The sequence below is a fragment of the Cololabis saira genome, chromosome 24, assembly GCF_033807715.1.
Source record: "Cololabis saira isolate AMF1-May2022 chromosome 24, fColSai1.1, whole genome shotgun sequence".
Lineage (NCBI taxonomy): Eukaryota > Metazoa > Chordata > Actinopteri > Beloniformes > Belonidae > Cololabis > Cololabis saira.
In genome coordinates, this window is record NC_084610.1 from 11,208,441 (window position 1) to 11,232,581 (window position 24,141).

At 42.2% G+C, this 24,141-nt stretch overlaps 2 protein-coding genes across 8 annotated transcripts in view; both read right to left on the reverse strand.

Annotated features, from left to right (window-relative positions):
* Positions 1-6,785: 6,785 nt before the first annotated feature.
* Positions 6,786-14,496, reverse strand: LOC133425069 (uncharacterized). The gene is made up of 6 exons (XM_061715730.1): positions 14,186-14,496; positions 12,711-12,803; positions 10,552-10,682; positions 10,230-10,391; positions 9,791-10,017; positions 6,786-7,648 (listed from the first exon to the last, which is right to left on the reverse strand). Exons 1-6 carry the CDS (start codon positions 14,253-14,255, stop codon positions 7,546-7,548), a joined length of 786 nt encoding a protein of 261 aa, XP_061571714.1. The 5' UTR covers positions 14,256-14,496; the 3' UTR covers positions 6,786-7,545.
* A 3,084-nt stretch (positions 14,497-17,580) lies between these two features.
* LOC133425070 (FERM and PDZ domain-containing protein 4-like) overlaps positions 17,581-24,141 on the reverse strand; it is a 94,039-nt gene continuing 87,478 nt past the window's right edge. For all 7 annotated transcript variants that reach the window (XM_061715731.1, XM_061715735.1, XM_061715736.1 and 4 more), the window contains exons 15-16: positions 22,932-23,918; positions 17,581-21,872 (exon numbers count right to left, since the gene is read on the reverse strand). In XM_061715731.1, coding sequence (XP_061571715.1) covers positions 18,532-21,872; positions 22,932-23,918 — 4,328 coding nt within the window. In that variant the 3' untranslated portion in view covers positions 17,581-18,531. The remainder of the gene's footprint in view (positions 21,873-22,931; positions 23,919-24,141) is intronic.

The following is a 24,141-nucleotide window of genomic DNA, read 5'->3' on the forward strand; positions in this document are numbered from 1 at the left end:
AGAAGCAAATGCTTATCTAGTCCGGCCCCTTCTTGCAATATAAGAGTATCCGATATATAAAAAAATAATAGTAGCAATAACAATAATAATAATAATAACAACAATAATACATATATACAGTATATACCCTTCTTCTTGACATATAAGAGTATGTCAATATAAAAGTAATTAAAAGACAAGTGAGTCAATAATAAAAGTAGCTAAAACGAAAGGCATCAAGCACAGTAGAGAAGAAAAAAAGTCAATGAAAAAAACAAAAACAATCACTATAATAAAAGTAGCTAAAAAAAGAAAGAAAAGCATCATGCACAGAAGAAAAAAAGACAATGAAAAAAAAATAAAATAAAAAAATCATGGCCATTATAACATCAAATGTTGGTAGTTCAGTATGAGAATCTGCTTATAGCAGCGTTTGAATAGCCTGATGTTCTTGCAGACCTTCACACTTTCATCAAGATTGTTCCAGAGTGTTATACCATACACTGAAATGCACATCTTTTTCAATGTAGTATGAGCCATTGTCTGTTTAAAAGTGTGTTTATTCCGTAAATCATGAATACCATCTGTTTTCCTAAATAACGTTTGGATGTTTCCAGGTAAACTATTATTCCAGGCTTTAAACATGGTCTGTGCCGTTTTGAATTTCACCAAATCTGGAAACTTGAGCAAATAAGAATTTAAAAACAAGACAGCCATTTAACATGTTGAAATAAGGTATCCATATTCTCAAGTGCATTTGACGGAGCAGCTGATGGAGTGGGAGGAACGGTCCTCCTGCCAGAGCGCTCGTATGGAGCTTATTCCCTCAGAAAGAGGCGAAGACGACAGACGACGGCCACCAGAGCCCTTCAATCAGCCGTGAAAACAGCATCGCCGTCCCCGCTGCTCGCCGTTCCCTCCGACCCAGGCTTAGCTAATGACACATGACCCCAGGACGAAGCCCCCTCGGGGGGGCCGGGTTGAGGCTCGTCTCCGTCGTTTTCCTCCCCTGCGAACTTCCGTTACCACGTCCACTGCTGCTGTACAAAGTCGTCGCTAATAGTAACGGGAGCATTTCTCGCCTCTCGAGCTGCTTCTATTACGTTCAGGGTCATAAACTTCACCTCAGTAGAAGCTGACAGAGTTGTGATGAGTTGCTTATGTTAATACTTTGATTTAAAAGTTGTCTTGGTAGCCTAAAAGTGGGCGTAACCTGCACCCCTTCGGATGTAAAAGAGACAAAGATAAGTTTATAGCAGCTGTTTTTCCATCTTTTTATTTAAGGTATTTTTCTAAAATATCTCTACCTGGCTTCAGTTCATTTCACGAGTGAGTAATGCAGACAGCACTGAGCCATTAACCAGATTCCTTGATTCAAAGTGTTGCTACGGAAACCTGAGGCAGTATCACCACTCCCGCGGTAACCGTCGGTATGTTTCCTACACACCGTATCCCTGAATGACCACGCTGGAGCCTGGCGCTCCTGGCGTCCAGCCGCTCACCGGTTTTCTCCCGCTGCCTCCTGACATTTTCAGATGATTTACTACGTGAAAACAACTGCTCTCAAGCAGGAAGGAAAGGCCACAAATAAAAGCTGTTTCCTGCTTCTGGCATGTACAACTCCAGCTCTGAAACATTTGGGATGCTTCATTCAAGTCATTCAGCCATATTTTAGATTTAATAAAAAAACACATATCAAATGTTGAAAGTGGTAGTTTTTGATCCATCTCGAGTAAAATATCACCTCATTTTGAATTTGATGGCAGCAGTGTGTCTCAAAACAGTTGGGACATGGATAACAAAAGTGGAAAAGTAAGATGTACTCAAAAAAACTGCAGAATTAAGTAACTTCAGAGGTCGTTCTTCATGGTAAAAATGCAGCAGCTTTGAATGTCTCCTCATCATAGTACATAATAATACATAGTACATAACATCAGTACTATTCAGAGAAATCTCTCAGGGGATGGGAAGAAGCTAAAAAACATTCTGTTGTAAAGTTCACTGTAAAAAAACGTCCGTCGTGTCATCTATCATGCAAAGACGCCAACATATGTGGACATAAACCAGAAATACCACACTCTTGTCTCTGGGCTTATTTGACAGGTAAATAAAACTGTGTAGCTTGAAACTCAGAGCAACTAATGCTCCATCCGGACCAGGGGTCGGCAACCCAAAATGTTGAAAGAGCCATATTGAACCAAAAACACAAAAAATAAATATGTCTGGAGCCGCAAAAAATGAAAAGTCTTGTGTAAGCCTTAGAATGAAGACAACACATGCTGCATGTTTCTATATTAGTTATAACTGGGGGAAGATCTTTTTTTTTCATTATGCACTTCGAGAAGAAAGTTGAAATGTCGAGAAAAAAGTCGAAATGTTGAGAAAAAAGTCGAAATGTCGAGAAAAAAGTCGAAATGTCGAGAAAAAAGTCGAAATGTCGAGAAAAAAGTCAAATGTTGAGAAAGAAGTCAAAGTGTCGAGAAAAAAGTCGAAATGTTGAGAAAAAAGTCAAATGTTGAGAAAAGGAAAAAAAAGAAGAAAGAAGAAAAAAAGAAAAAAAGGAAAAAAAGAAAAAAAAAGAAAAAAAAGGAAAAAAAAGAAAAAAAAGGAAAAAAAAGAAAAAGGAAAAAAACATTTTGGAAAAATCTCCAGGGAGCCACTAGGGCGGCGCTAAAGAGCCGCATGCGGCTCTGGAGCCGCTGGTTGCCGACCCCTGATCCAGACCGTGCCATGTTCAGAAAAGGTCTTGCATCTTTCAGCAAGACAATGCCAATCACCAATGGTCCATTAAGTCACTTCAGACAGCTCCATTTAAATTAAATATGAGTTGATGAGATTTACATTTTACAGTGTCCAAACTTTTGTTGGATTTGTTTATTCATATGTCCTGTCCACAAATGTAAGCACCCCCCCCCCCCCCCCCCTGAGCATTCTATGTTAGATCAGTGGGAAATTAATAATCCTTTAATTCATTCATACCACTGCTTTGGATGTGTCACGGTGCATTAGCATACTCGTCTCATTTTGGCTCGGGGCACAAAGTAAATACTCACTGCTGACCAGTGCGGCATAATATGAATAAAGATAATAACTACATGTGACAAGGAAAAATAAATAAATAAATCAAAGTGGGGGCCGCTGCCGTCGCTGTTTTGCATTATCAGTTTTTTTATTTTGAAAGGCTGTCAGCTGGATGAAGCGGGGGCACCGAAGCCACCTTGGTAGACAGAAGGTGAGGGAGGGCAGGTGGGGGCAGAGACGATGCAAACTACGCACGAGAAGAAGAAATGCGCTGACAGCCATCCCCAACTGGCGAAGCCAAAACATGGAAGCACCTTGTTAAAATATCAGGCTTGTAATTAATAACCTCACGCATATTTAACATCCTCTTTATTCATGAGCACCTGCTTCGGCTGACCCGAGGGGGCCGCCAGGACCTGCATTTTAAATGTTCAGAGCCCAGTCTAAATTCAGGACCCAAATAACTTGAAGTCTTCTAAAACACTGTGATGATAAGCTTTGACGGCGCTATTAATCGTTCATCTCAGCATATTCTGCCTCTGTCGCCAGTTAAAGACGTTTTAATTTAGTTACCATTGAAGTCAGGAACATATTTGAGTCCTGACATAAAAGCCGCCGCCGCCGGACCCCAAATCAAACATTTGCTCCTCCTTACTTGTCGTTTCTAATTCCTCTTTGCTCTGCTTGTCTTGTGATGGAGAAATATCTGATGTGGCCGCTGATCTCGTTATAAACCCCCGTATTCCGGCCGGACTGCTTCGCAGGATTTGATAGAGCTCGCTTACTTCTCCTGACCTTTTTTGTGCCGGGGAACAAACTGCTTCAGACTTCTGGAACTGGAGGAAAAGAAAGAAAAGCCTCCCTCGCTCACTAGAAGCATCTACTGGAGAACCATAAATAAGCTGGTGTATACATAAAAAGAAAGATCTAAATAACAATGAAATAAAAACGAGTGTTGGTGAGGAAAACAGAAAAGATGGTAATGTAAGTGTTTCGCTGTGCTGCTCAGAGGCACAGCTGATGGAGAGGCCGCTGATTACATTTGCATGATAATCTGGAAACCCAACGAAGGAGCTCTGGAAAAGATGATTTCATGTGAAGTCGAGAGGAACTGGGACTTGATCGGTTCATTCATGTCCATTTATTTAAGGTTCAATGTAAAAACAAGTACCGGTTACAGCTCCATGCAATGCAAACCACAGCTATAAATAGTGATTATTAAATCATTTTTCATTTAAAGACTGTTTTTAGGAGTTAAGAAGACCAATTCCTCGACATTTCAGCCATATCTATGGTAACAGTAACAGAACTGGAGTACAGGCAGGCTTTGATGCTCCAATGTGAGCAGAATGCACTTTGGCATGTTGCTGAAATAAGCAACATCTTCCATGAAAAAGACATTTTTTTAAAAAGCGAGCTGAATTATTTCTGCTCTGTAATCGAAAGAGTTCCTGTGGGGGGTTTCCAGAAGGGTATCGAGTCTCTTTTTCATGGCGTGCTGCCTGAGAACCGTAGGGACTGACGACAGCGATTTCTCTCGATGTTATCACTCTTGACGAAACAATGTGCTAATGATTACCCCCCTCCTGAGTCTTTAAAATGTAATGCTGAGAAACAGTGAACTAATTAGCCACACACTCTTTCAGTCGTGAACTCTCACGTTTGTTTCTAGAGGACTCTCCAGGACCACGCCTCTGACCTGTGACTAATTAATTAGTTGCACGATGTTGCACTGCACCAGTTGCACCAACACATTGCTTAACTCGAATTAAAACAACAATAACACGCTTGTATAAATATAGCTCCCACTGTTTCCTAGAACCAGTACCCTGCGAAGTGACGGCTCCATCTACCAATTAAAACAGAGTGGCCTATAAATAGTGAAATAAGTAATTCCTCTAAACTTCAGATGTCAGATTTAACACTCTGAAGATTATTTTGATAGATTTGGTGAGTCATCTTTCCCTCAACGAGGGCAAGCGAGACAATAAAGCAATCCCAAACCATGATGCCCCCTCCACCATGCTTCACTGTTACGATGACGTTTTTGAGGCGTTTCTTTTTGTGTGTGTGACGCAGTCCTGAGTTTTCTTTCCCTTTTGATCCACAAATCCTTACCCCAGGAATGATCTAGAGTCCAGAATGTCCTCTTTGGTACGGATCAGGAATGACGCTGCAGGTTTTGCAGCTTCCTCCATAAAGATCCTGCTTGTTCAGTGACTCATGTACGATAAGACCACATAGAGATGTTCAGAACCTCACTGACAACTAGGCGTTGCGTCTTGGACTCATCTTGGCTAAAAGAGTCACCACGGTGACGCCATTTATAGACAATCTATCCAACTGTGAGCCAATATATGCATAAACACTTTGTGTTCTATGAATGGCTTCACTAACATCTCCTTCCGTACGGTGAATGTTTAACATTCTGGTGCATAAATGCAGTTATTCCAAGCAGCTTGGATACTTGGTCTTCCTATTCTATGTATGACTCTCTCGTATACGGTCATAAATCTCAGGAATAACTACCTCAAGGGTCTGCTAGTTGAGTAAAAGCGATGCTTCTTCTGGAGAGAGGCCCCCCTTTCAAGCAACACTTTAAGATAATAAGAACCTAAAGGGCATCTTCAATTCTTTGGCATTAAGTTCCGCCTTCGCTGCTCTCACGAGAGACCTGCTAATGCCTTCGAATTCATCACCGTTATTCCAGCTTTCACTTTCTTTCAGGGCTGTTCGCCCAACGTGGAGCGACAGATGTTGGAATGCAAGTACAGATGTCTGCGAGACGGATTTAGCCGTGCAACATCATTCCAGTCATGTACAAACAGTGGCTGCGTTCCCTCACTCCGAGCCTGTGCCTCCGTGTGACTCAGCGGTGCCGGTTCCCAATCCTCACAGCTAGTTAATTACAGCTAATTATGCTCACCTGGCATCCCAAGTGTAAATCAGTTGCTTATTAGACGGCTGAGATGAATGACTTGCAGCGCAATGTTTCTGGAAGTTAAAGAAAAACAATGTAAACCCGACATGTTAACAGCAGGAACGCTCACAAACTCCATCTGTGAAGTCCAGGGCACAGCAGGGGCTGCTTTACGATGATGTGGCCTTTTCATTAGAGACACCTGATATATCTAATAAAAGTAGAGAGAACTTTTATTTATCTTTTTTATTTGGGATGGCTAAGACAAACACTTCCCGAATAAAAAGCGGGAAGTGCTGCCTATAAAACACAATGTGGTCTGAGCCGCCGGGAGCCCCGCGGCTTCGTCTCAAACTCACAGGTGACAAATGGAAACAATGCAAGTGGGCGGACATATTTAAACACATTGTCACTGGATGTAAAAATAATAGGTTCCACTTAGCGGTACCCATGGAAACGGACGTGTGTACTTATGCTGCTTCTGAGGATGCTCCAACAAGGCCACAGAACAACTGTAGATATGAGCGGAGGCCCCGTGGTTACCGAAGAGAAATAATGTCAGTACCACGGGAGGCGCGCCTCTCATTCATTATCTTGAACCCTAAACGGCGTTGGGAAACGGGTTCATATTCAGATCCTACAGAATGCCATGGCAACAGCTGTTTTTCCAGTGACACTAGTGTTGGGTATCTCACTTCAGCCACAAGCCTGACTGAAGACGCAGACTCTCCTGTTGACAACGGCGCTACGTGGGCTCCACCTAGTGGTGCAGGATGGTAAAGCAGATAATGTAATACTGCACTCACTTCAATGGAGGGTTTCTGTTTAAAAAGATACAAGTTTGCTGCAGTTCAAGTTTACTTTATTTAAATTAGGATCTATTTTATCAAAAAGATTCAAGTTTTCAGGACAAACAGTGACAGTGCAATCAAAGACAGATGACTTCAGACGGGACAAAAAGGCACAGTTTCAAGTATTCGTAACGGCAAAAAAAAGCAAACATACAAAAGTAACAAGACAAGTTAATTCATATTTTTGGACATTGTAGGTTGCAGAAGCAAACTATATCATTGGCTACACATTTCTAAAGAAAAAAAACACATTAATTGTACTGCTGCCAGCACCAATAGTTCTCAGCATGATATTTTCTAATGACCAAAAAACTAAAAAAAAAATTAAAAAAAATGGAGAGACCGGAAGGCGATTTATGAAAACACAAACTCAATAACTGAAGCACCGAGGAATTCACATTCAAGGGGACTTTCCTAGGTTGAAATGCCACTTTTCATTAAAAGGTGACAATTGTTCCCCCCTTTTGCATTGAGGCGTTTATCTTTTCCCCTTTTTCTTGGCAACATTAAACACATTTTAGCACCTGAAATTCATGAAATATGGCAGGGCAGTTCTGCTCTTTTCCACTGACCGGGGTACAATACACTCAGTAAATTTCGCATGAGCCCTTGTGTCCTTTGGAAGAATACTGTAGTGGATTCATTTTTCCTGGCGCACACACACACACACACATACACACACACTTTTGGCCCATTACCACAAATAAAGGCTTCAGGTCATCGACAACACACACTTCACTGGAGAGAGTCCAGCTGTTGAGCCAGATAGTCACATCATTTTGTATCCATGGACAAGTCATCAGCACATCCCATAATCCTCTGCAACTCCTGAACACAGGGAATGATTGACGGGCTGTGCAGCTGAGCCATCTTCAATCTGCAGAAATACAGAACAGATTCATGCAGAAAGGTTCCATATTTACTGATCCATCACTGACAAAGTATCATTTCGTCTTTTAAGCGCAAATATACCTTTTATCTCAAAGATTGAGAAATCATAACTCAATAAATGTAGAGTTTATAGGGCTATGTGGCTCATCAGGAGGCTTAGTGGTCAGAAACAAAGAGCAAAATGACATCAGCTGCTATCTCAGAAGGAACGGTGTGAAACTTACATCGACTAAATAGTTAAATTATATTAAAAAAAAAAGAAATGCTAATAATATTAACCTGCGAGCAATGAAGCAAACATCAAAATGCTGAAATTTAAACGCAGCTGTATTTTACGGGGCTGGTGTGCAAACACGGGCCTCAAAGGTGTGTACACTTCCATTTAACAGGCTGCAACAGCAGACTCGGTAAGATGCTCGTGTTGCTCCAGCTGGATATTTAATTCAGCAACTGGCTGCCAACCCGTGAGCAGAGAGGTTAATGTGAGCCCGTGGTAATTCAGTGTAGCATATTACTTTTGAATAGTGGTCAGAAATGACGGTTTGTTTTCCCATTCATTTTTTTTTAAAGATTAAATTACTGCGCATTTCTGAACAGAGAGCAGCCAAAAACAACTCCCTTTGGCTCCTCACACAAATTTTATTAACCTTTGTCTGAAAACACAACACCACTAGAAAAAAGGTCCACTGAAAGGCCTTTTAGATGCGTGCATGAGGCTTACACCAAACCAGGAACTGGAATTTATCATTTCAAGATAAGTAAAGACAACATGCAATCTGACACAAGGACTTTTCTTAAAACGGAGATCTGGAGACCATGTTACTTTAGAAAACACTTCAGCCACACGAGCATCAATCAAACAATGACAAAGCTTTCAAATCGACTCAGATGATAAAGTTAAACTAATCAATCCATCCATTGTTACTTCTATTTGCGTGAATTTGCATCTGGATTCAGTTGTGAGGAACCTTGGCTTTTATAATGTGTTGTGTACTTTGGAGTAAAGATATAAGATGACTACTCAAAGATATTTTACTGAGATACTGGCAGGATAAAAAGCAAAGTCAGAATTGTTGAAGAAAGTTGATATAATACATACGACTGATATAAATATATAAACATCCACTGCAACAGAATCTATGTTTCACTATTTTTGTACGATGGTGATTCAAAATGCACTTCTAGCTGCATTTATTACACAGATTTTACAAGAACAATTTTCCTGTCACTCTTTTGCAATGCTGGGATCTTTGTTGGCAAATGTTCCAGCTATTATTTCTTCCATTTGTTTTATTGTTCATAATAATTTTTCTGTTTCATTTTTTTCTCTTTCATTGTGTATTTCAAAGGATATCATTTACTACTATTTTTATTCATCATTTCATGTCATTACTACGTACGTGTTCATGGTATACGTTAGTGCAAGATGCTGCTGTGACACTGCCATTAACCTTTAAATGATCAATACAGTATTTTATCTACCCATCTAATTATAAAAATGTGTTACTGCTGAATTTTTAGAGTTTATGCATCATGCAAAACTACAAAAATGTCACGGATAAACAGGTCTTTCCTGCAGATAAGGGAATGATTACATTTTTTTGTAATGCCCTACCTGCTTTTTTTGCATTGTTTTTCTTTCTTTCCCGTACTGCACTACTTTTTATTTTTCATTCCAATGTATATACTGTTTATATTTTGTATTTATATATTTTTTATCTCTCCCTGCATGTGTATGTTGAGTGTACTGCTAGTGCACAAAGCAAATTTCCCCTTTCAGAGAGAAATAAAGGGCAATATAATCTAATCTAAGTGCAGAAAGGTCTGAAAGTAGTTTCCTAGATACATGTAATAAGATCTGAGTAGTGGATGTCTTGTTTTGGCCAGTTGACACTGGTGATCCCACCGAGGGCTTCCAGAACTCGCTGACGACGGCCATCTTCTACGGTCTGAGTGCTCGTGTTACGCTGCATTTGCAAGCTGTGATTAACAGCTGTCATTTCTTTCTCATGACTGAAGTAAATCTTTTAACTGACAGATAAATTGACTAATTTATAACCCGAACATGATCCCAAAAACATCTGACCTGCTATCAAGGTGCCCTGAAGTCACCCCCCCCCCACTTTACCTCCTGAGCAGCTCCGGTGCTCTGCCGGGCGCGGGCCGGTAGTGCTGCAGGGCGGCGAGGCTGTGAGCTGCCAGGATGCTGAAACACTGCTCTCGAAGGGCGTTGTGGTTGGCAGTGTCCCAGTGCGGCAGCTCGCAGGTGTAGCGCCACGCCGTCAGCGTGTGCTCCAACATGGCATCCCACTCTTTGTTCCTCAGAAGAACTTGGCCCCACTCCTCACACGAAACCTGAGGGGGAGGATGGGGAGGAGACGCATTAACACAACATAACAAAGCCGTCTGTTCAGAAAGAAATCGAGTGGAACGGCACTTAAACTATATGACCCTCAATTAGACAAACTGCAGCGTTTAAAAAGCCTAAATTACAATCCGTGGATTCTGCGCTGATTTACATGAATCTTCAGATTTTCACATGAAAAAAAAAAACCCATTACACTCACTTTGAAGGCCACCAGGTGAGGATATGCTTTTCTGTAGCAGTGAGCGTCCCTGTTGGAGCCAAACCGCGAGTACGGTATCGACTTGTAAACATTTGCTTTCTTTAGCTGCAGGTCTTCCTGAAGATACTTCAGGTCTGACGCCATGATCCGGGGCTCGTGGCTCTGGGGAAAATATAACAAAGCATATTTCTGGCACTGATACGACGCTGAGTTGAACATTTTATCCCACTTTGTATATATACCGTAGCATTCATAGGCCATACTCGTTGCCATGTGTTTTACTGAACATCGCAGGAGTAAAAAGGTGTTGAGATCAACGTACCTGTTCCACTAAGATGAGGGATCTGATGAGCTGTACGAGCTGCTGCTTGGTCAGAGGGGTGGGATGCTCCTCCATCTTCTCACACTGGTCTTCTATCCGTCCTCTCCACATCTCACCGATGGACAGGTCCACTGCAATACAGAAGAGGATTACACATATGGCACATTAATGATTAACTACAAAATAAGTGGGAAATGAAAGGCCATGCTATTTAGATTCATTTCTTTGGTTTTCATTTAATGAAACAAACATCTAATTTGGCTTAAATATGAGAACACTGGCCAAACGAATTCATTTCCAACCCTGATCCAATAGTAATTGTTACAAATTCTGATTCTGCGTTTACATGGGAAGTTTAATTCCTCTTTAATTCAGAATTAAAATTAAATCCAATTTAAAATAAGTAAAAATTACCATGTAAACACCTAATTCCGAATGAAAATGGCCATTCCGAATTAAGTGACTGACTCCGCGATCATGTTTACACTCATTCCGCTTTAAATTAATTCCGGTCTTTTTGCGCTGCTCGTTCCCTCGCCCGTCTGTCGCGATGGCGCTTATATTCCGCACTGGGCTTATTTTCCAAACAAAGTTTCAAGATGGCAGCACGCAGTAAACGGTGGTCAAGAGCAGAGACGATTTATTTAATAAATAGCTTGGAGGACCTGGAAATAATTAAAAGAACAGATGGCAGGAAACATAAAAATTGTGAGCTTTTCAAAGTTGTAGCGGCTAAGTTTGTTTTTCTTCCGGTAGTTTAACTTCCGGTCCGCCCCCTATCCAATCAGAACCTTCCCAACCCCCAGACCTTAAGAGGAATTGGATAAAGCCGATCAAACGTGTTTTCCATGTAAACCTCAATTCAGAATTACTATTTCCATATAAACTCGAAGGATAGTTTAATTCTGAATTATTTAATTCAGAATAATTAATCCCGAATTAAAAAACATCATGTAACCGTGGCCACTGTGCTATTCTCAGGTTTATTAGTCCTGACATTAGACCAAGTTCTGCTCCAAGCCTCAACCAGCCTCACACCCACTTACTCTAGGTTTACTGTCACTTTGCTGAGCCAATCAGGCGTTGAGTACCGGCCTGCCAGGAGGCTGGTCTTGTTTGGGAGACCTCCCTCCCTCCAGTGACCAGATAAGTATCAACACAGTCTCATTTGTGAAATGGCCGTGGATGACGACGTCTGTTGCAGAGCTGTACATTACAACCTTTATGACTGCTGCAGAACATACCTGAGAAATCTCCTGCTACCCAAGTATTTAGAGGACTTCATCTTTAATTCACAAAGCATTTTTTCCACTTACTTTACCAAACAGAAAAATAAAAAATAAATGAGGGACTAAGAATGCAGAAAAGCACCGCACTTACTATTATCTGCACAAAAATGGTCTAATCCACATTTTGTGGGGTTTACAACACATTAATTTATCATCCATCACTTAAAACACAACTAGAAAAAGGCTTCAATACTAAACAGCAAAGGGAAAAGGATTCTTGAGACACGTGTGAGTCAATTGAACGCACTTTTCATTGCCATTAGGGGAATATTTCAAAGGATACCAAACAAATGCCTGCAGAAACCAGGAGATGTAAAGCCTCTGAAGAGACTCGCACCATAACACAATTACAAAAAGATCCAATAAACAAAAACATTTAGCCAAAGTGCCAGAGAAGATGACCCAAAACACAGATAGTGTTACTTTAACTTTATGACGAAAACAACAAGTATGGCCATACATAGGGTTGCCAACTGTTCCTTGAAAAACGGAATCGTCCCGTATTTATAAACTAAAGGACGCACTTTGTCCCGTATTACTGTGAGAGTCAAAAAATAGTTCTGTTTGAACTTTTGTTATTGCACTAAAAATGTGCACTATTACAGACTGCTGCTTTCTTTCTATTGTTTTATATTAATTTATAAAATTTTAAGTCAAGCAGGACAGGTTTCTGTTTAAGTAAGATGCTTATTTTATTCAGTCCATTTTGTTATTTTGTATTAAAGTGAATTTATTTATTTTCATTATTTATTTTTCAGGGAGTTGGCAACCCTAATCATACAGCACATTTACTTATTATTATTTTGGGTTTATGTAGTTATATAATATATGCAGACAAATATTGGCAGCCATTATGGCTCATTAACTTACATGACTGAGCTCGTTTGGTGTTTCTGGTTCTGGGAAGGGGAGACGTGGTGAGACGAGCGCTCAATATCTCCAGGTAGGACCTTCTTAACCGCGCTGTAAACAACACAACAAGGTTAACTTCATCATCTCTTATCTCCAGTACTCGAGTTGTAAAAAAAGAATCAGGGGGGGATGGTGGATTTTATCATATGGGGACAGATAATTTATGCTGATTACAAATAATATAATATATTACAAATAATATAATATATTACAAATAATAGCACTGACCAAAACACCTGCAGAAATACTGCAGGAATGACATAGCAGCAGTTAAATGCAGCCTTCTGTAAGCTTTAAATATCCACTGGGCTTACATCAAATACATCAAAACACAACAATAAAAACAGTTTTCTGAACTTATCAATATGACTCTGTCCTTCACAGGATAAGTAAAATGGATCACTGCAAAAACTCAAAATCTTAACAAGAATATTTGTCTTATTTCTAGTTAAAATGTCTAATTTTAGTAAAAAAAAATCTCATTACACTTAAAACAAGACTCATCACTGGAAAAAACAACAATTTTCACCTGTTTCAAGTAGATTTTTGACTTTGATTTTAGACTTTTTGTTTTTAAGAAAATGGTTTGTAAAGCTATTTTTGAAGCGTATAAGTGCAATTGACTATCTGGAAATGTTTCTTTGCTTTTCTATTGTTTCTTTGCTTTTCTATTGTTTCTTTGCCTTTTGTTGTTTCTTTGCGTTTCTATTCTCTTTTTGGTTTTCTGGAGGTCGGTAGCCAAAAAAAAAAAAGAAGAAAGATAGGATAGGCATTTTGCTTCAGCCTATGCCTTTCAGTCATTGTTCAACACATTTTTGGTTTTGTATGAAATGTTAATGCTGTGCACAATGTTTTTGTTGTTGTTTTTTTTTAAGTGTTGTTTTGTGTTGTGTTGTGTTGTCATGACTGAATAAACTTCATTCATTCATTCATTTTCACTTAAAATAAGTAGAAAAATCTGCCAGTGGAACAAGATTTTTTTGCTTGTAATGAGAAGATAATTCTTGTCCCACTGGCAGATTTTTCTACTTATTTCAAGTGAAAATTTACTTAAAACAGGTGAAAATTGTCAAATAAGTTATTTTTCTGGTGTTATTTTTCTGGTGATGACTCTAAATGTTGAAATAGCAGTAAAACCACATTCATTGATGAAATGACATAAGGGATGGAAAGGGGGGATGGCAGTTTTACAGGGGGGATGATTTTGACTGTTTTTATTTCAGGGGGGATGCCGTCCCCCCTCATCTCTGACAAGAAGGTCCCTACTTCTGCAGAAATTACCCTGCAAAAATGAATGTGGAGCCTTTTCAAGACATTTCCAACTTGTATTAGTGAATGATTGGGCCGGTAGCAGCACCAACACCAACACGCGTCACCGCCACGTTTCTTGAGTTTATAAACCAAAGTAGAAACTTGTTTATAAAAGTACTCACCTGCAGTTTTAGGCTGCGGGGCAGGGATCTCCACCAAGGCTCGTCTGGGCTGGCAAACATCAGCCATCATGAACTAGTGAGCAGAAGCAGCAGCGACCACCTGCTGCTGTTAGCTGAATGTTGAAGACAACAGCTCCTAATTAACCAAATTAAAAATTAAACTCGGCAGCTAAGACCACTCAGTGATGTTGGGAAGCTCTAACTTGCCCCAACTCTTCTGGTAACAAGGAAACGACACAAAAGAGACACATAAACAGACAAAGATAGTCGTGTTTGGACCAACAACCGCAGCTCAACTCTGGTGTGAGGCGCGCTCCCGCCGCGAGTTGGCGCGCGGGCGGTGCGGGGGCGTGGCTTACCGGTTTCCCGCAACCTGATTGGCCAGTTCGTCACGTACGCGCCCAATATGCAAATGAAGTGGGCTTCAGGCCCCGCCCCCTCCGCTCGCACGGAAGTAAACATGACGTCACGCACGTAGGGAGCGTAGACCTGCGCGGGCATGTGAGCTCGTACTTTAAACTTTTGGAAGTTAATCTTTGGCACCGTGTGATTAAAGTTAAATCACGTTATTTATTTCGAGAGATAATGTATTGCTGTAGCAGTTTAGGACTCTTTAGGATTTTTTTAAAATTGAAAAACAACTTCAGAAAAACTTTAAAAAAAAAAAGAAAAATAAATAAACCTGCATGTTGCCACTTTGGAAAATTGATTAACTCACTTGTGGCCAAGCTAGCCATGCGTTGAGAAACTGGACGCAGTGGTAGGGTTTTTTTTATATGGATATAGATTTATTTATTAATTCCTAGTTTGCTCCGCAAGAATTGCCAGCCAGGAGAAAAAGAAAAAAAAAACCCACAAGAACAAACTACTCCAAATCTGATCAATCACTAATTAAACTTAAACTGCAACTTAACTTCAATAATTAAACTGAATTCATAACCCTCAATTCTGGTATTCCATGGTTTCTCAGGCCTATTGGCAGGTGTTGCCACACGATCACCTCAAGCCAAACAAAAAAGAAAAATTTGTCTAACCCACAGATGGCCTGGTATTTAACTGCCTGGACTGGTCCATTGCACATTACTCCTACAAATCAATTAACTATTTAAAAAAAACTGTAAAATCCTCAAAATATAACTTTTCACAGCTTTACTAACAGTGGAGCCGGGCTACATCCTGATCTACATGTGGCCTATTTGTGTCCTGTGTGCAGGTTTGCAGGCCAGAGCTCCCAGAGCAGCATGCTGACCTGCAGTTCCTCCTCTGACCATCCCAGTGTTTCCCATCTACACCAGTTTATTAGGGCCCGAGCACTGACAGTGCGAAGGCCCTATTGTATCTGTAGGAATTTTTTTTTCTCATTTTTCTTTTTTTTTCCTTCTTCCGACGAAATGAGGGCCTTTTTGCCCCCCTAAAAGTGCCCAAAAAGTCACCAAATTTTGCACGCAAGAAAAAAAAAAAATTTGATATTTCATGGTTTGCATTAATGGGCGTGGCCTAATGGCTCAACAGCGCCCCCTAGAAAATTTCGTGCCTCAAGCCCCACAATACGGTTTGATGTACATGCACAAAAATCGGTACACACCTGTATCATGTCGCAACTTATTCGTATTTGTATACGTTTTAAGTTTTCTAGTAATAATGTCAGATGAAGCGTTCCAAACCAAAACAAATGAGCCCTCTAGTGTATCTCTCCGTTGCCTTGAACAGGCTGTGTGCTGCAAAATGTGCTGCAATTCGGTCCCGAATTTCCCGCGCTGGGCTGCGGATGTGACGTCACATGACGCTGCATGCGCGTTCTCCCCGTTCTCCCGTGCCGGCTTCACTGTTGGCTGCAGTACCCCCGACTGCGGTCGTGGCGAAGGGTGGCGCTAGAGAGTCTCATTTCTTAAAAGGAGCCTCATGCTCCTTTAAAGAAAAGTCTCCTGGCGCCATGGCCGAAACCAAACAGGAAGTCGGCCATTTTGAATTAATCGTGTAATTTTGTTGCAATTTATGCCATTTCTTCGGCCGCTTCTTCGCCTGAACCGTAAAGTGCACCCAGGTGTGTTATAGGCCTACATCAAAATGTGCGTGTCCATCCTGCGACGACTCTCATTACTTTTCTCAGTCAAAAGCGTTACCGTGGCGACGCTAGACGCCAAAAAGCGCGCCCCCCCCTTCATCTGATTGGTCCATATTTGATAGTTCCTACTTTCTGCCATAACTTTTGAATGGTTTGATATAAAGAGTCGTGGATGGTGTCATCTGACTTGGTATTGAGTTCTTGAACATAATTGGTGCAAATTAGCCCCGTCCCTTCTTCTGATTGGCCAATATTTGATAGTCACTATTTTCTGCCATAACTTTTGAATGGTCTGATATAGAGTCGTGGCTGGTGTCATCCGCTAAATGTCCAGGCCTGAAGAATCTACATGTCATACAAGTCATACAAGCTTCCACTGCAGCCTGAACGTGCACAAGGGTGCGAGGGCCCGTTCATCGCTGCTTGCAGCTTTAATTTGCTCTTTGTATTGCACCAATCACCACAACAAATTCCTTGTGTGTGTTTAACAAACTTGGCATTAAACTTATTTCTGATTCTGATTTAAATGGTCACTTCTGTACTTCGTCAACTAACCATGTACTGTGTCATAATAACAGTACAAATAACTCTTTAGTTTTCCAGCTAAAGGATAATTATAACAAATATTTTTTATCCTATATGATATTGACTTTACATTTTCTGTTATTTTCTTCCTCTACCCAGTTGGAGGCAGGAGGGTCCATGTCTTGCTCAAGGTTTCCTCCTTAAAAGGGGATTTTTTTTTGCTACTGTTTCTTTAATAATTGCTCAGAGGTCATTCTCCGGACCGGCTCTCTGTAAACCACTTACTGACAATTAGTATTGTAATAGATGCAATGTAAATAAAATTGAATTTTATAGCTATTTTGATTGAAATTTAATCAATTGTTCGTCCTAATGTAAAGATATATGAAGAATAAACTTATATGATTTCTAATACTCTGCAGGACATTCAAGTATTTGACAAAAAGAAAGACAAATACCTGTCTAGAGAAACAGTATTTTCTGTTATATTTGAATATACAGTGTTTGAATTTGTATAACATTTTACACATAGTAATTGTGGATGTTGTCAGTTTGATGAATGGCTTCATCATCGTGGAAACCTTTACCAGGAATGCTGTCAATACAAGAAAATGTAAAGATAAATATTTATAAGGAGATGGGGGGGTCAAATAAGAAATCACCTGAGGATGGAGCACAAAAAAAGATGAAAGTATGAAAGTATAGGACCTGAAGTGATCAGAATAACACTGTTGACACATTAGATTGAATGACACAAGGAACAAGACAAAAAAAATTACCTGTAAAATGTATTTTAATAGGTTTGTGGATTATTGAAAAAAAAGAAGCAGAATTGTATCTTCTTCATATCTGCATCCTGATACACTGTGTGAAATAATGAATACTTCAAGCACAAAACATACTCCAAAACAAATAAGTAAAACAAACAAAAACTAATTTGATATAATCAACACAGCCGTCAATTTGAAACAATTCCTCTAGTCATCTAAAATGTTGTTACAATACTAATTTTATGTATTCAGTTTTAGTGAAATACTTTATGATTTGCTAATTAGTCTTAGAAAATCATGTAAGATGTAAACTGTGATGAATGGATAAAATGCTATTTAATTTACTTTCTGTACCGTTTTTTTCAATAGTTCTAACAAATATACCCGTCATCCTGCAAAAACAAAACTGCACTGTTTGAAATTAATTCACAGCGACACACTTAGTTTAAAGCTCTACAATTAATTTTCATTATCATCTTCACCACATATCTGTAATAAAAATGCACCTCATGAACTGATTGAATTGAAATTGCATTCATCCCAGCCCTGCACAATATTAAAGCAAACTAAATGGAGTACTCCATGGCTTCTTTAAACTGCTACTGCAAGTTATATATATTTTGAATGTGTTTATATACATTATATACATAAGTTACATAATGCACAGGTAAAAGGGTATACTTAGGTACATACTGTATATTATAAAGGTCTGTGACAGTATGGCTTTGTAACTATTACAATATTGTCAACAGAAAAAGCAAGTGCAGTCAGCAGACTTTCTTTTAGCATCTTCCTAATCTCTTATTTACATTAATGTTTCTGTCCTATTGCAATAAATCTTAAACTTTTTCACTTTCATCATCAAGACCATCCAGACATGATATGAAATACACGACTCTTCCAGACAACTCAGAAGCAGCAAGATACTCAAAGACAGACTTGTGCTGACTGCATAGGCCACACTTATAGACGTAAAAGAACAGCCTCTACTTGCTTAGCAGCGTTTTAAGGGAGCGAGTGAGAGCGTTAGCAATGGCCGACATAGTACTGGAGTGGCGGACCAGGGCTTTCACGCTGTGCTCCCCTGGTGCTCCTATGGTAGCGGCCTCGGCCGCTTTGAGCAAACAAATATAGTTCATAACCACCTCATCCACCTTTGCGACAACCTCCCTTTGTTGGTGTGAGGCGGAGACGCCGAGCCCCCTGACCAGACACATGCAAGCTTCACAAAGACAGCATAGCACCTGGAAGCTACATGTTACCGCTAGCAGCATTTCGTCTGGACTACTGTGGGCCTGTGCCATCCTCCGGCATGCTCGGCCCAACTCTTTCGACTCGATAGAAAGCAGCTGCTTGTACTGGGATACATCCTGAATGGGCATCTGGACTCCTCGATCACAGCGACCTATACTGGATCTTACCAGCGCAATGAGCTCGCTGGCATCACGGCGGACGTCAAGAAAGCCAGAAGGGTAGCAATACATGCGATCCTTGAGGGAGTTAATTCGTGCCAGGCGGTCACTGAAGCTCATGTTGTTGAGGACCTCTCCGTACAGCTGCTCCGCTTCGGGATCCATGGCTAAAATGGACGCACCATTGCTGTCCATGCTGCCACCGCCACGACTTCCTCGGGGCCTGTCCCACTCCATCTCATCTTCTTCGCCATCACTCTTACGTTTAAAGAAGCAGTAGCTAAAAGGCCCGTTGCACCTCCAGGGGCTAGTGTCCAGTTTTTGAGAGCCCTTCATGTGTTTTGAGTCCTTGTGTACTGGAAATGCAACAGACGCCCTCCTGCTGTCTATTGTACTGCCAGTAGACCAGCATGTGGTGTGAGAGGAAACAGAGCCTTGGGAGTAACTCTTGGAGAGACGTTTCCTCGTCGGCCTCCGTTGGACTTTGGTGTCACCTTGCTGGGACATAGCTGGTGACAAGGGTTGCTGGCTGCGGCTTCGCGTGGGCTTATCAAAAAGGACTTCCACGCTCCCAGAACCGGCGGTCACATTACTTGAGCTGCGTTTGAGCTCCCTGCCCCGTTGCATGCTAGTGAGGCAGTGGTCCGCATGTGGCATGGTTGGAGTGGCGGCGTGAATGTGGTTCTGGTTCTGCCGAGCGTGGATGGGATCTTGCGGGTAGCCTGAATTGCTGGAGCTAGTGTTGGCTTGAATGGGCAGAGGTAAAGGAGGAGGGGGCGGTAAGGGAGGTGGTGGAGGTGGAGATTGTGGGTTAGGTATTGGAGATGTAACGTGAGCTCTCGAGCTACTTGATGCCTGTCTGACGAAAGCTGAAGGGTGGTCTCCCCTTCCTAACGAGAGGGCATTGAAGTCTGCACGCTCCCCACCTAAACTAGGAGTTGCAGAGAAACAAAGAGGATCATTTGGACGTGGATACGATTGACGAGCTGCATCTCTTGATTTCAAGTCTGACTTGAACCAATCATCCGTGCTGCTACTAGGTTGGCTTCTTGAGCGGGTAGGGGGGTGGTGATTGCTCCCACCAGCTTCATGGTTTCTGCTTGGATTTAATCCCCCATCACATTTGACCCAGTCCTCTTTTTTATAAAGTGACAGAAAGTGCTCTGGATTCATACCAACCCTCCCTAGCTCACTTTCCAGACCAGAGAAGGAGCTCCTCCTCTCAGTGATAGCTTGTCTGAAATCTAAACTCCCATTCGGTCTCTCGGCATGCATATCCGGGCTTCTCTTGAGTTTGGCAGGAAGGGTGGCAGAGTAGTATGGCCGTGGATTTGTATTTCCCACCTGCAAATTGGCTCCATGAGGGACTACGAAATTTGGACTGAGGAAAGGGGACGATATAGAAGAAGGCATACACGGACAGCGAGCATTGGCATTCCCTCTGTTCTTAACCATTTCAAAAAGCTGAGGGTTGCTTGTGATAAAGCGCCTTGTGTCCTTTTTCACTGCCCCTCCCATGCCTGCGCTGTGCAGCTTCCCTCCCTGGTGCATCTGGCTGACTGTTAGGTAGTTAATGAGTTGTCTATAGGCCTCACTACCTTCCTTTGGGTTAAGACCCTTAAAACCAGCCTGTTGTTTAGGATGCAAATCCCTGTGGGGCTTCTTGTTTCCCGTGGCTGCGGTGTCCTTATGCTTAGATGACATGGCTGAGGAGGGTCGGCCTGGTTCTCCAGCGAGAGGGGGATAAATGTTGGGCAGCATTTTCCGTAGGAGGGCAGGATCTGCATGAGGATGTTCTTTACCTTGAGTGCTCTGGCCATGGACGCCAGGAGGAATTCCAGCTTTATCTTCACAATTTAGCCCTTTGAGTAGCGAGGACGAGGAATTAGAAAGCGGATGCCTCTGCAACCGTTGGTGTGCAGCTTCAACTGCACCCGGGCCGAGAGGAGAGTCAGTCGGTGTGGCACAGGCACTACTGTTCGTGCTGCCGCCAGCATCCAGTGATGAGCACAGAGAACCCTGCAGTGAACTGTGTGCTTCTCCTTGCAAATTTGAGATCCTTTTAGCTAGATGGTACTCACACAACCGTGCAACGCTCTGTTGTCTCGAAATTGGCTGATGGCCACTTTGTGTGTCAGATCCCTGGTCAGACCCCACTGATCTGGGCTTTTTGGCTGGGGACAGGAGAGATGCTACAACTAGATGTTCATCTTGTTCAGCGGCGGCAGCTCTGTCCTCTGCAACACAATCTCTCAAGCTGGCGACGTCTAAGAAGCAATCGGAAACAGTGGAAGAAGGGCGGGGATTCCTGCGGTGGTTATGAGGGAGGCTGTTTACTCCAACGTCCTCTGTCACAGAGTTTTCGGATAGAAAGGAATTGGGTCCTCTCCTACTGTCATCTCGCTCGCAGAATGATGTGCGCTGGTCTAAGTCAACAAAACTACGCCTGCTAAAGCTCTCGCCTCGACATCCCTCCCTTGTGCTGAAAGTGTTGTACTTTCCCACGAAGTCCGCAGATTTCTTATGGTGCTTGCCTCCTGGCGTGGTAGAACTTGGTCGCTGCAGACTTGCTGAGAGATTAGTCTGGGATCTCACCTCCAATCTATCTGGTCCTGATGATGCTACGTCTGACTGGGGGCTCCGTCTTGGAGGAACTGCTGGAGGCTGAAGATGTCGCGTCGGACTACGAGGTTTCTTCTCTATTGCGCCACTTGAATTGGGTGAAACAGGGAATTCTGTTTTCTCCTCAAGTAAAGGTTGGTATCCTTCCCTTGTGGCCACCAGTAGGCGCATGTGGCTTTCGTTGATCCTGTGAGTAGCAGTCAGTTCACAGATTTCGGTCATCTCTGAAGAGTTGGTTTCATTGCCAGAATCTGAGGATGACTCTGGGCTAAGGCCATGAGATGAATAAACACCTAGATGATGAGAAATACACAGTTAAATGTGGATTGATTTTGGAAAAAAGGTAATTTCTATGCAAATACATTCACAGTTAAACTTTGTGTACTTAAAGTGGCAAAAATATGCTTTTCCATGTTTTATACTTTTTTTTTCCCATTCTCATGATGAATTATTATCTTAGTAGAAACTGTAGGCTCAAAAAACAAGTTACATGTACATTTTAGTAGTCCTTTGCACAAATTACTACGTTTTCAGGGTGCTGAGAAGGCTTCCTGCAGGAGAGTTTTTTCTAACATAAGCTCTCTGTGATGTCACAGGGGGCAAAATTCCCTTGCAATATTACATTTTACAGGCAGTGTGCCTCCAAGAAAGCAAGAGCTTTTATGATCATTTAAAAAACATAAGTTCATCACTGCACAGCAAGGGTTGAGCGTGTTTTCCAGCCTAATGGCTCTCGTGCTTATTTTGCCCCCGAAGTATTTAGTTTTTCTTCAAAATATCTGCATAGAATTGTGTTTTGGTTGTGGGTGAATGTTGGCAAGTCTTGGCTCACTGGATAACATTTGTTTTTAGGAGGCTGCAACAATTCACAGAGGTCTGTTTTATGAATAATAATAACTAAAGTCGGTGCTCTTCTGAACGGCATGTGCTAGGTAAACTTTCTGTTTTGTGTTGGGTACTGCTGTGTGTGCATTTTAGTGCAAACTCTGTTTTAGTGAAATCATATACGATATATATACACATACAAAAAAACCTATATGTAAATAACTGTCCATCTGAAAGCCTCTGGGATTTTGACCAATCAAAAAACTACTGAATTGAATCTGTTTTTAGCCAGACTGTCTTCATATGTTTCTTGATCTGTATCGTTCTGCAACAGATTAAATGCTTTTGGACTTACACTGAGTGCACAGCTACCCCAAAGGGTCTAATTATTAAAATTAGATGGCTGAAAATGAGTATATGGCAATTTTTTATACTGAAAAATGCAAAAATAATTATTTAATGTTGGTTAGAGGCATCAAAACTAATGAGGTCAAACGTTGCTGTGTTTTCATTTCTTTTGAACGGACCTGGGTTGTTGGTGCTGGGTGGTGGTCGGCGAGGTCTCTGTTCAGCGACTGAAAGATCCTGTAATGCCTGTAGAGTATTAACGACGGCGTTCTCCAGCCTCTCGCTTCCCCTGCTCCCTCCCGCCTCTCCGTGTGTTGGAATCGTATCGATCAGCGACACTGGGATGTCGTCGTTATCACATGTGCTTAGAGGCCTCCCCTCCTGTACCGTGTCCTCGTCTGAACTGTCCCGAAACCCCGGCGGTGGGGCTGCGATCGCAAGGTTGAGCGTCTGCAGCAGTGTGTCGTCGTCGTCCTCGTCGACGCCGTCGTCTCCCTCGGGAGGGGGCAGTGCCGTGAGGTCGATGATGTCATCGGTGGAACCGGAGAGCATGAGGAAGGTAGCTTTGCTGGCGGCGGTGGGCACACAGTCTACACCCCCACCCTGTCTGTTTTCCCCCACTGGCGTCCCCCCGGTGGAGTCTTCCTCGCAGGAGGCATCGTCGTCATCCTCCGCGTCATCGGTAGTGTCGCGGTAGAACAGGTCTCTCAGCACCGGCTCCTCACCGTCCTCCTCGGTGATGATGTTGCTGTAGACGTGCGTGAGGCCGCTGAACTGGAACGGCACCCGGTCCTGCTGGAAGTCTGAGCTGTTGTGCGTGAAGGGCGGGCCCTGCTCCGACAGCTCTGGGGTCTCCGACAGTCTCTCGTAGCCGATGTTCCTAGGCCTGTTCAACGCTGGGTTCCCACTGAAGATAAATGACACTTTGGCGCTCCGGGGGGAGTCTTGAGTTTTGTGCCTGGTAGCGGGAGGGAGAGGGGGGGGCAGCGGGCTGGACCGTGACCCCAGGTCACCGTCCGGGTTGGGTGGTTCTTGGAAGTACGGAGAAATGCTGTTTTCCCTTTCCCTGTTGTCTGAATACTCCCGGTTGTAGAGCTCGCCCTGTGGCAGCTCCTCATGGTCCCCCAGAGACGTGCTGTACGGCCACTCCAGGACACGGTCCTGACCTGCAGCGGAAGGCAACAATTCATCACGTTACGCCTTTCATATTTTACTTTGATTAAATTTTAAAGCAAGTGCCCTCTATTCACTAGACACACTGCGTGCTGTTCTTCTCTATGCTTAAGGTTTTATGCAGCACAGTAAAGCATCAATTTTTAAGTAATTTAATCTAGCCTTGAGTGTTATTCTTTCAGAATGCTCAAGAGCTTTTTAATGGTATTTTATTGC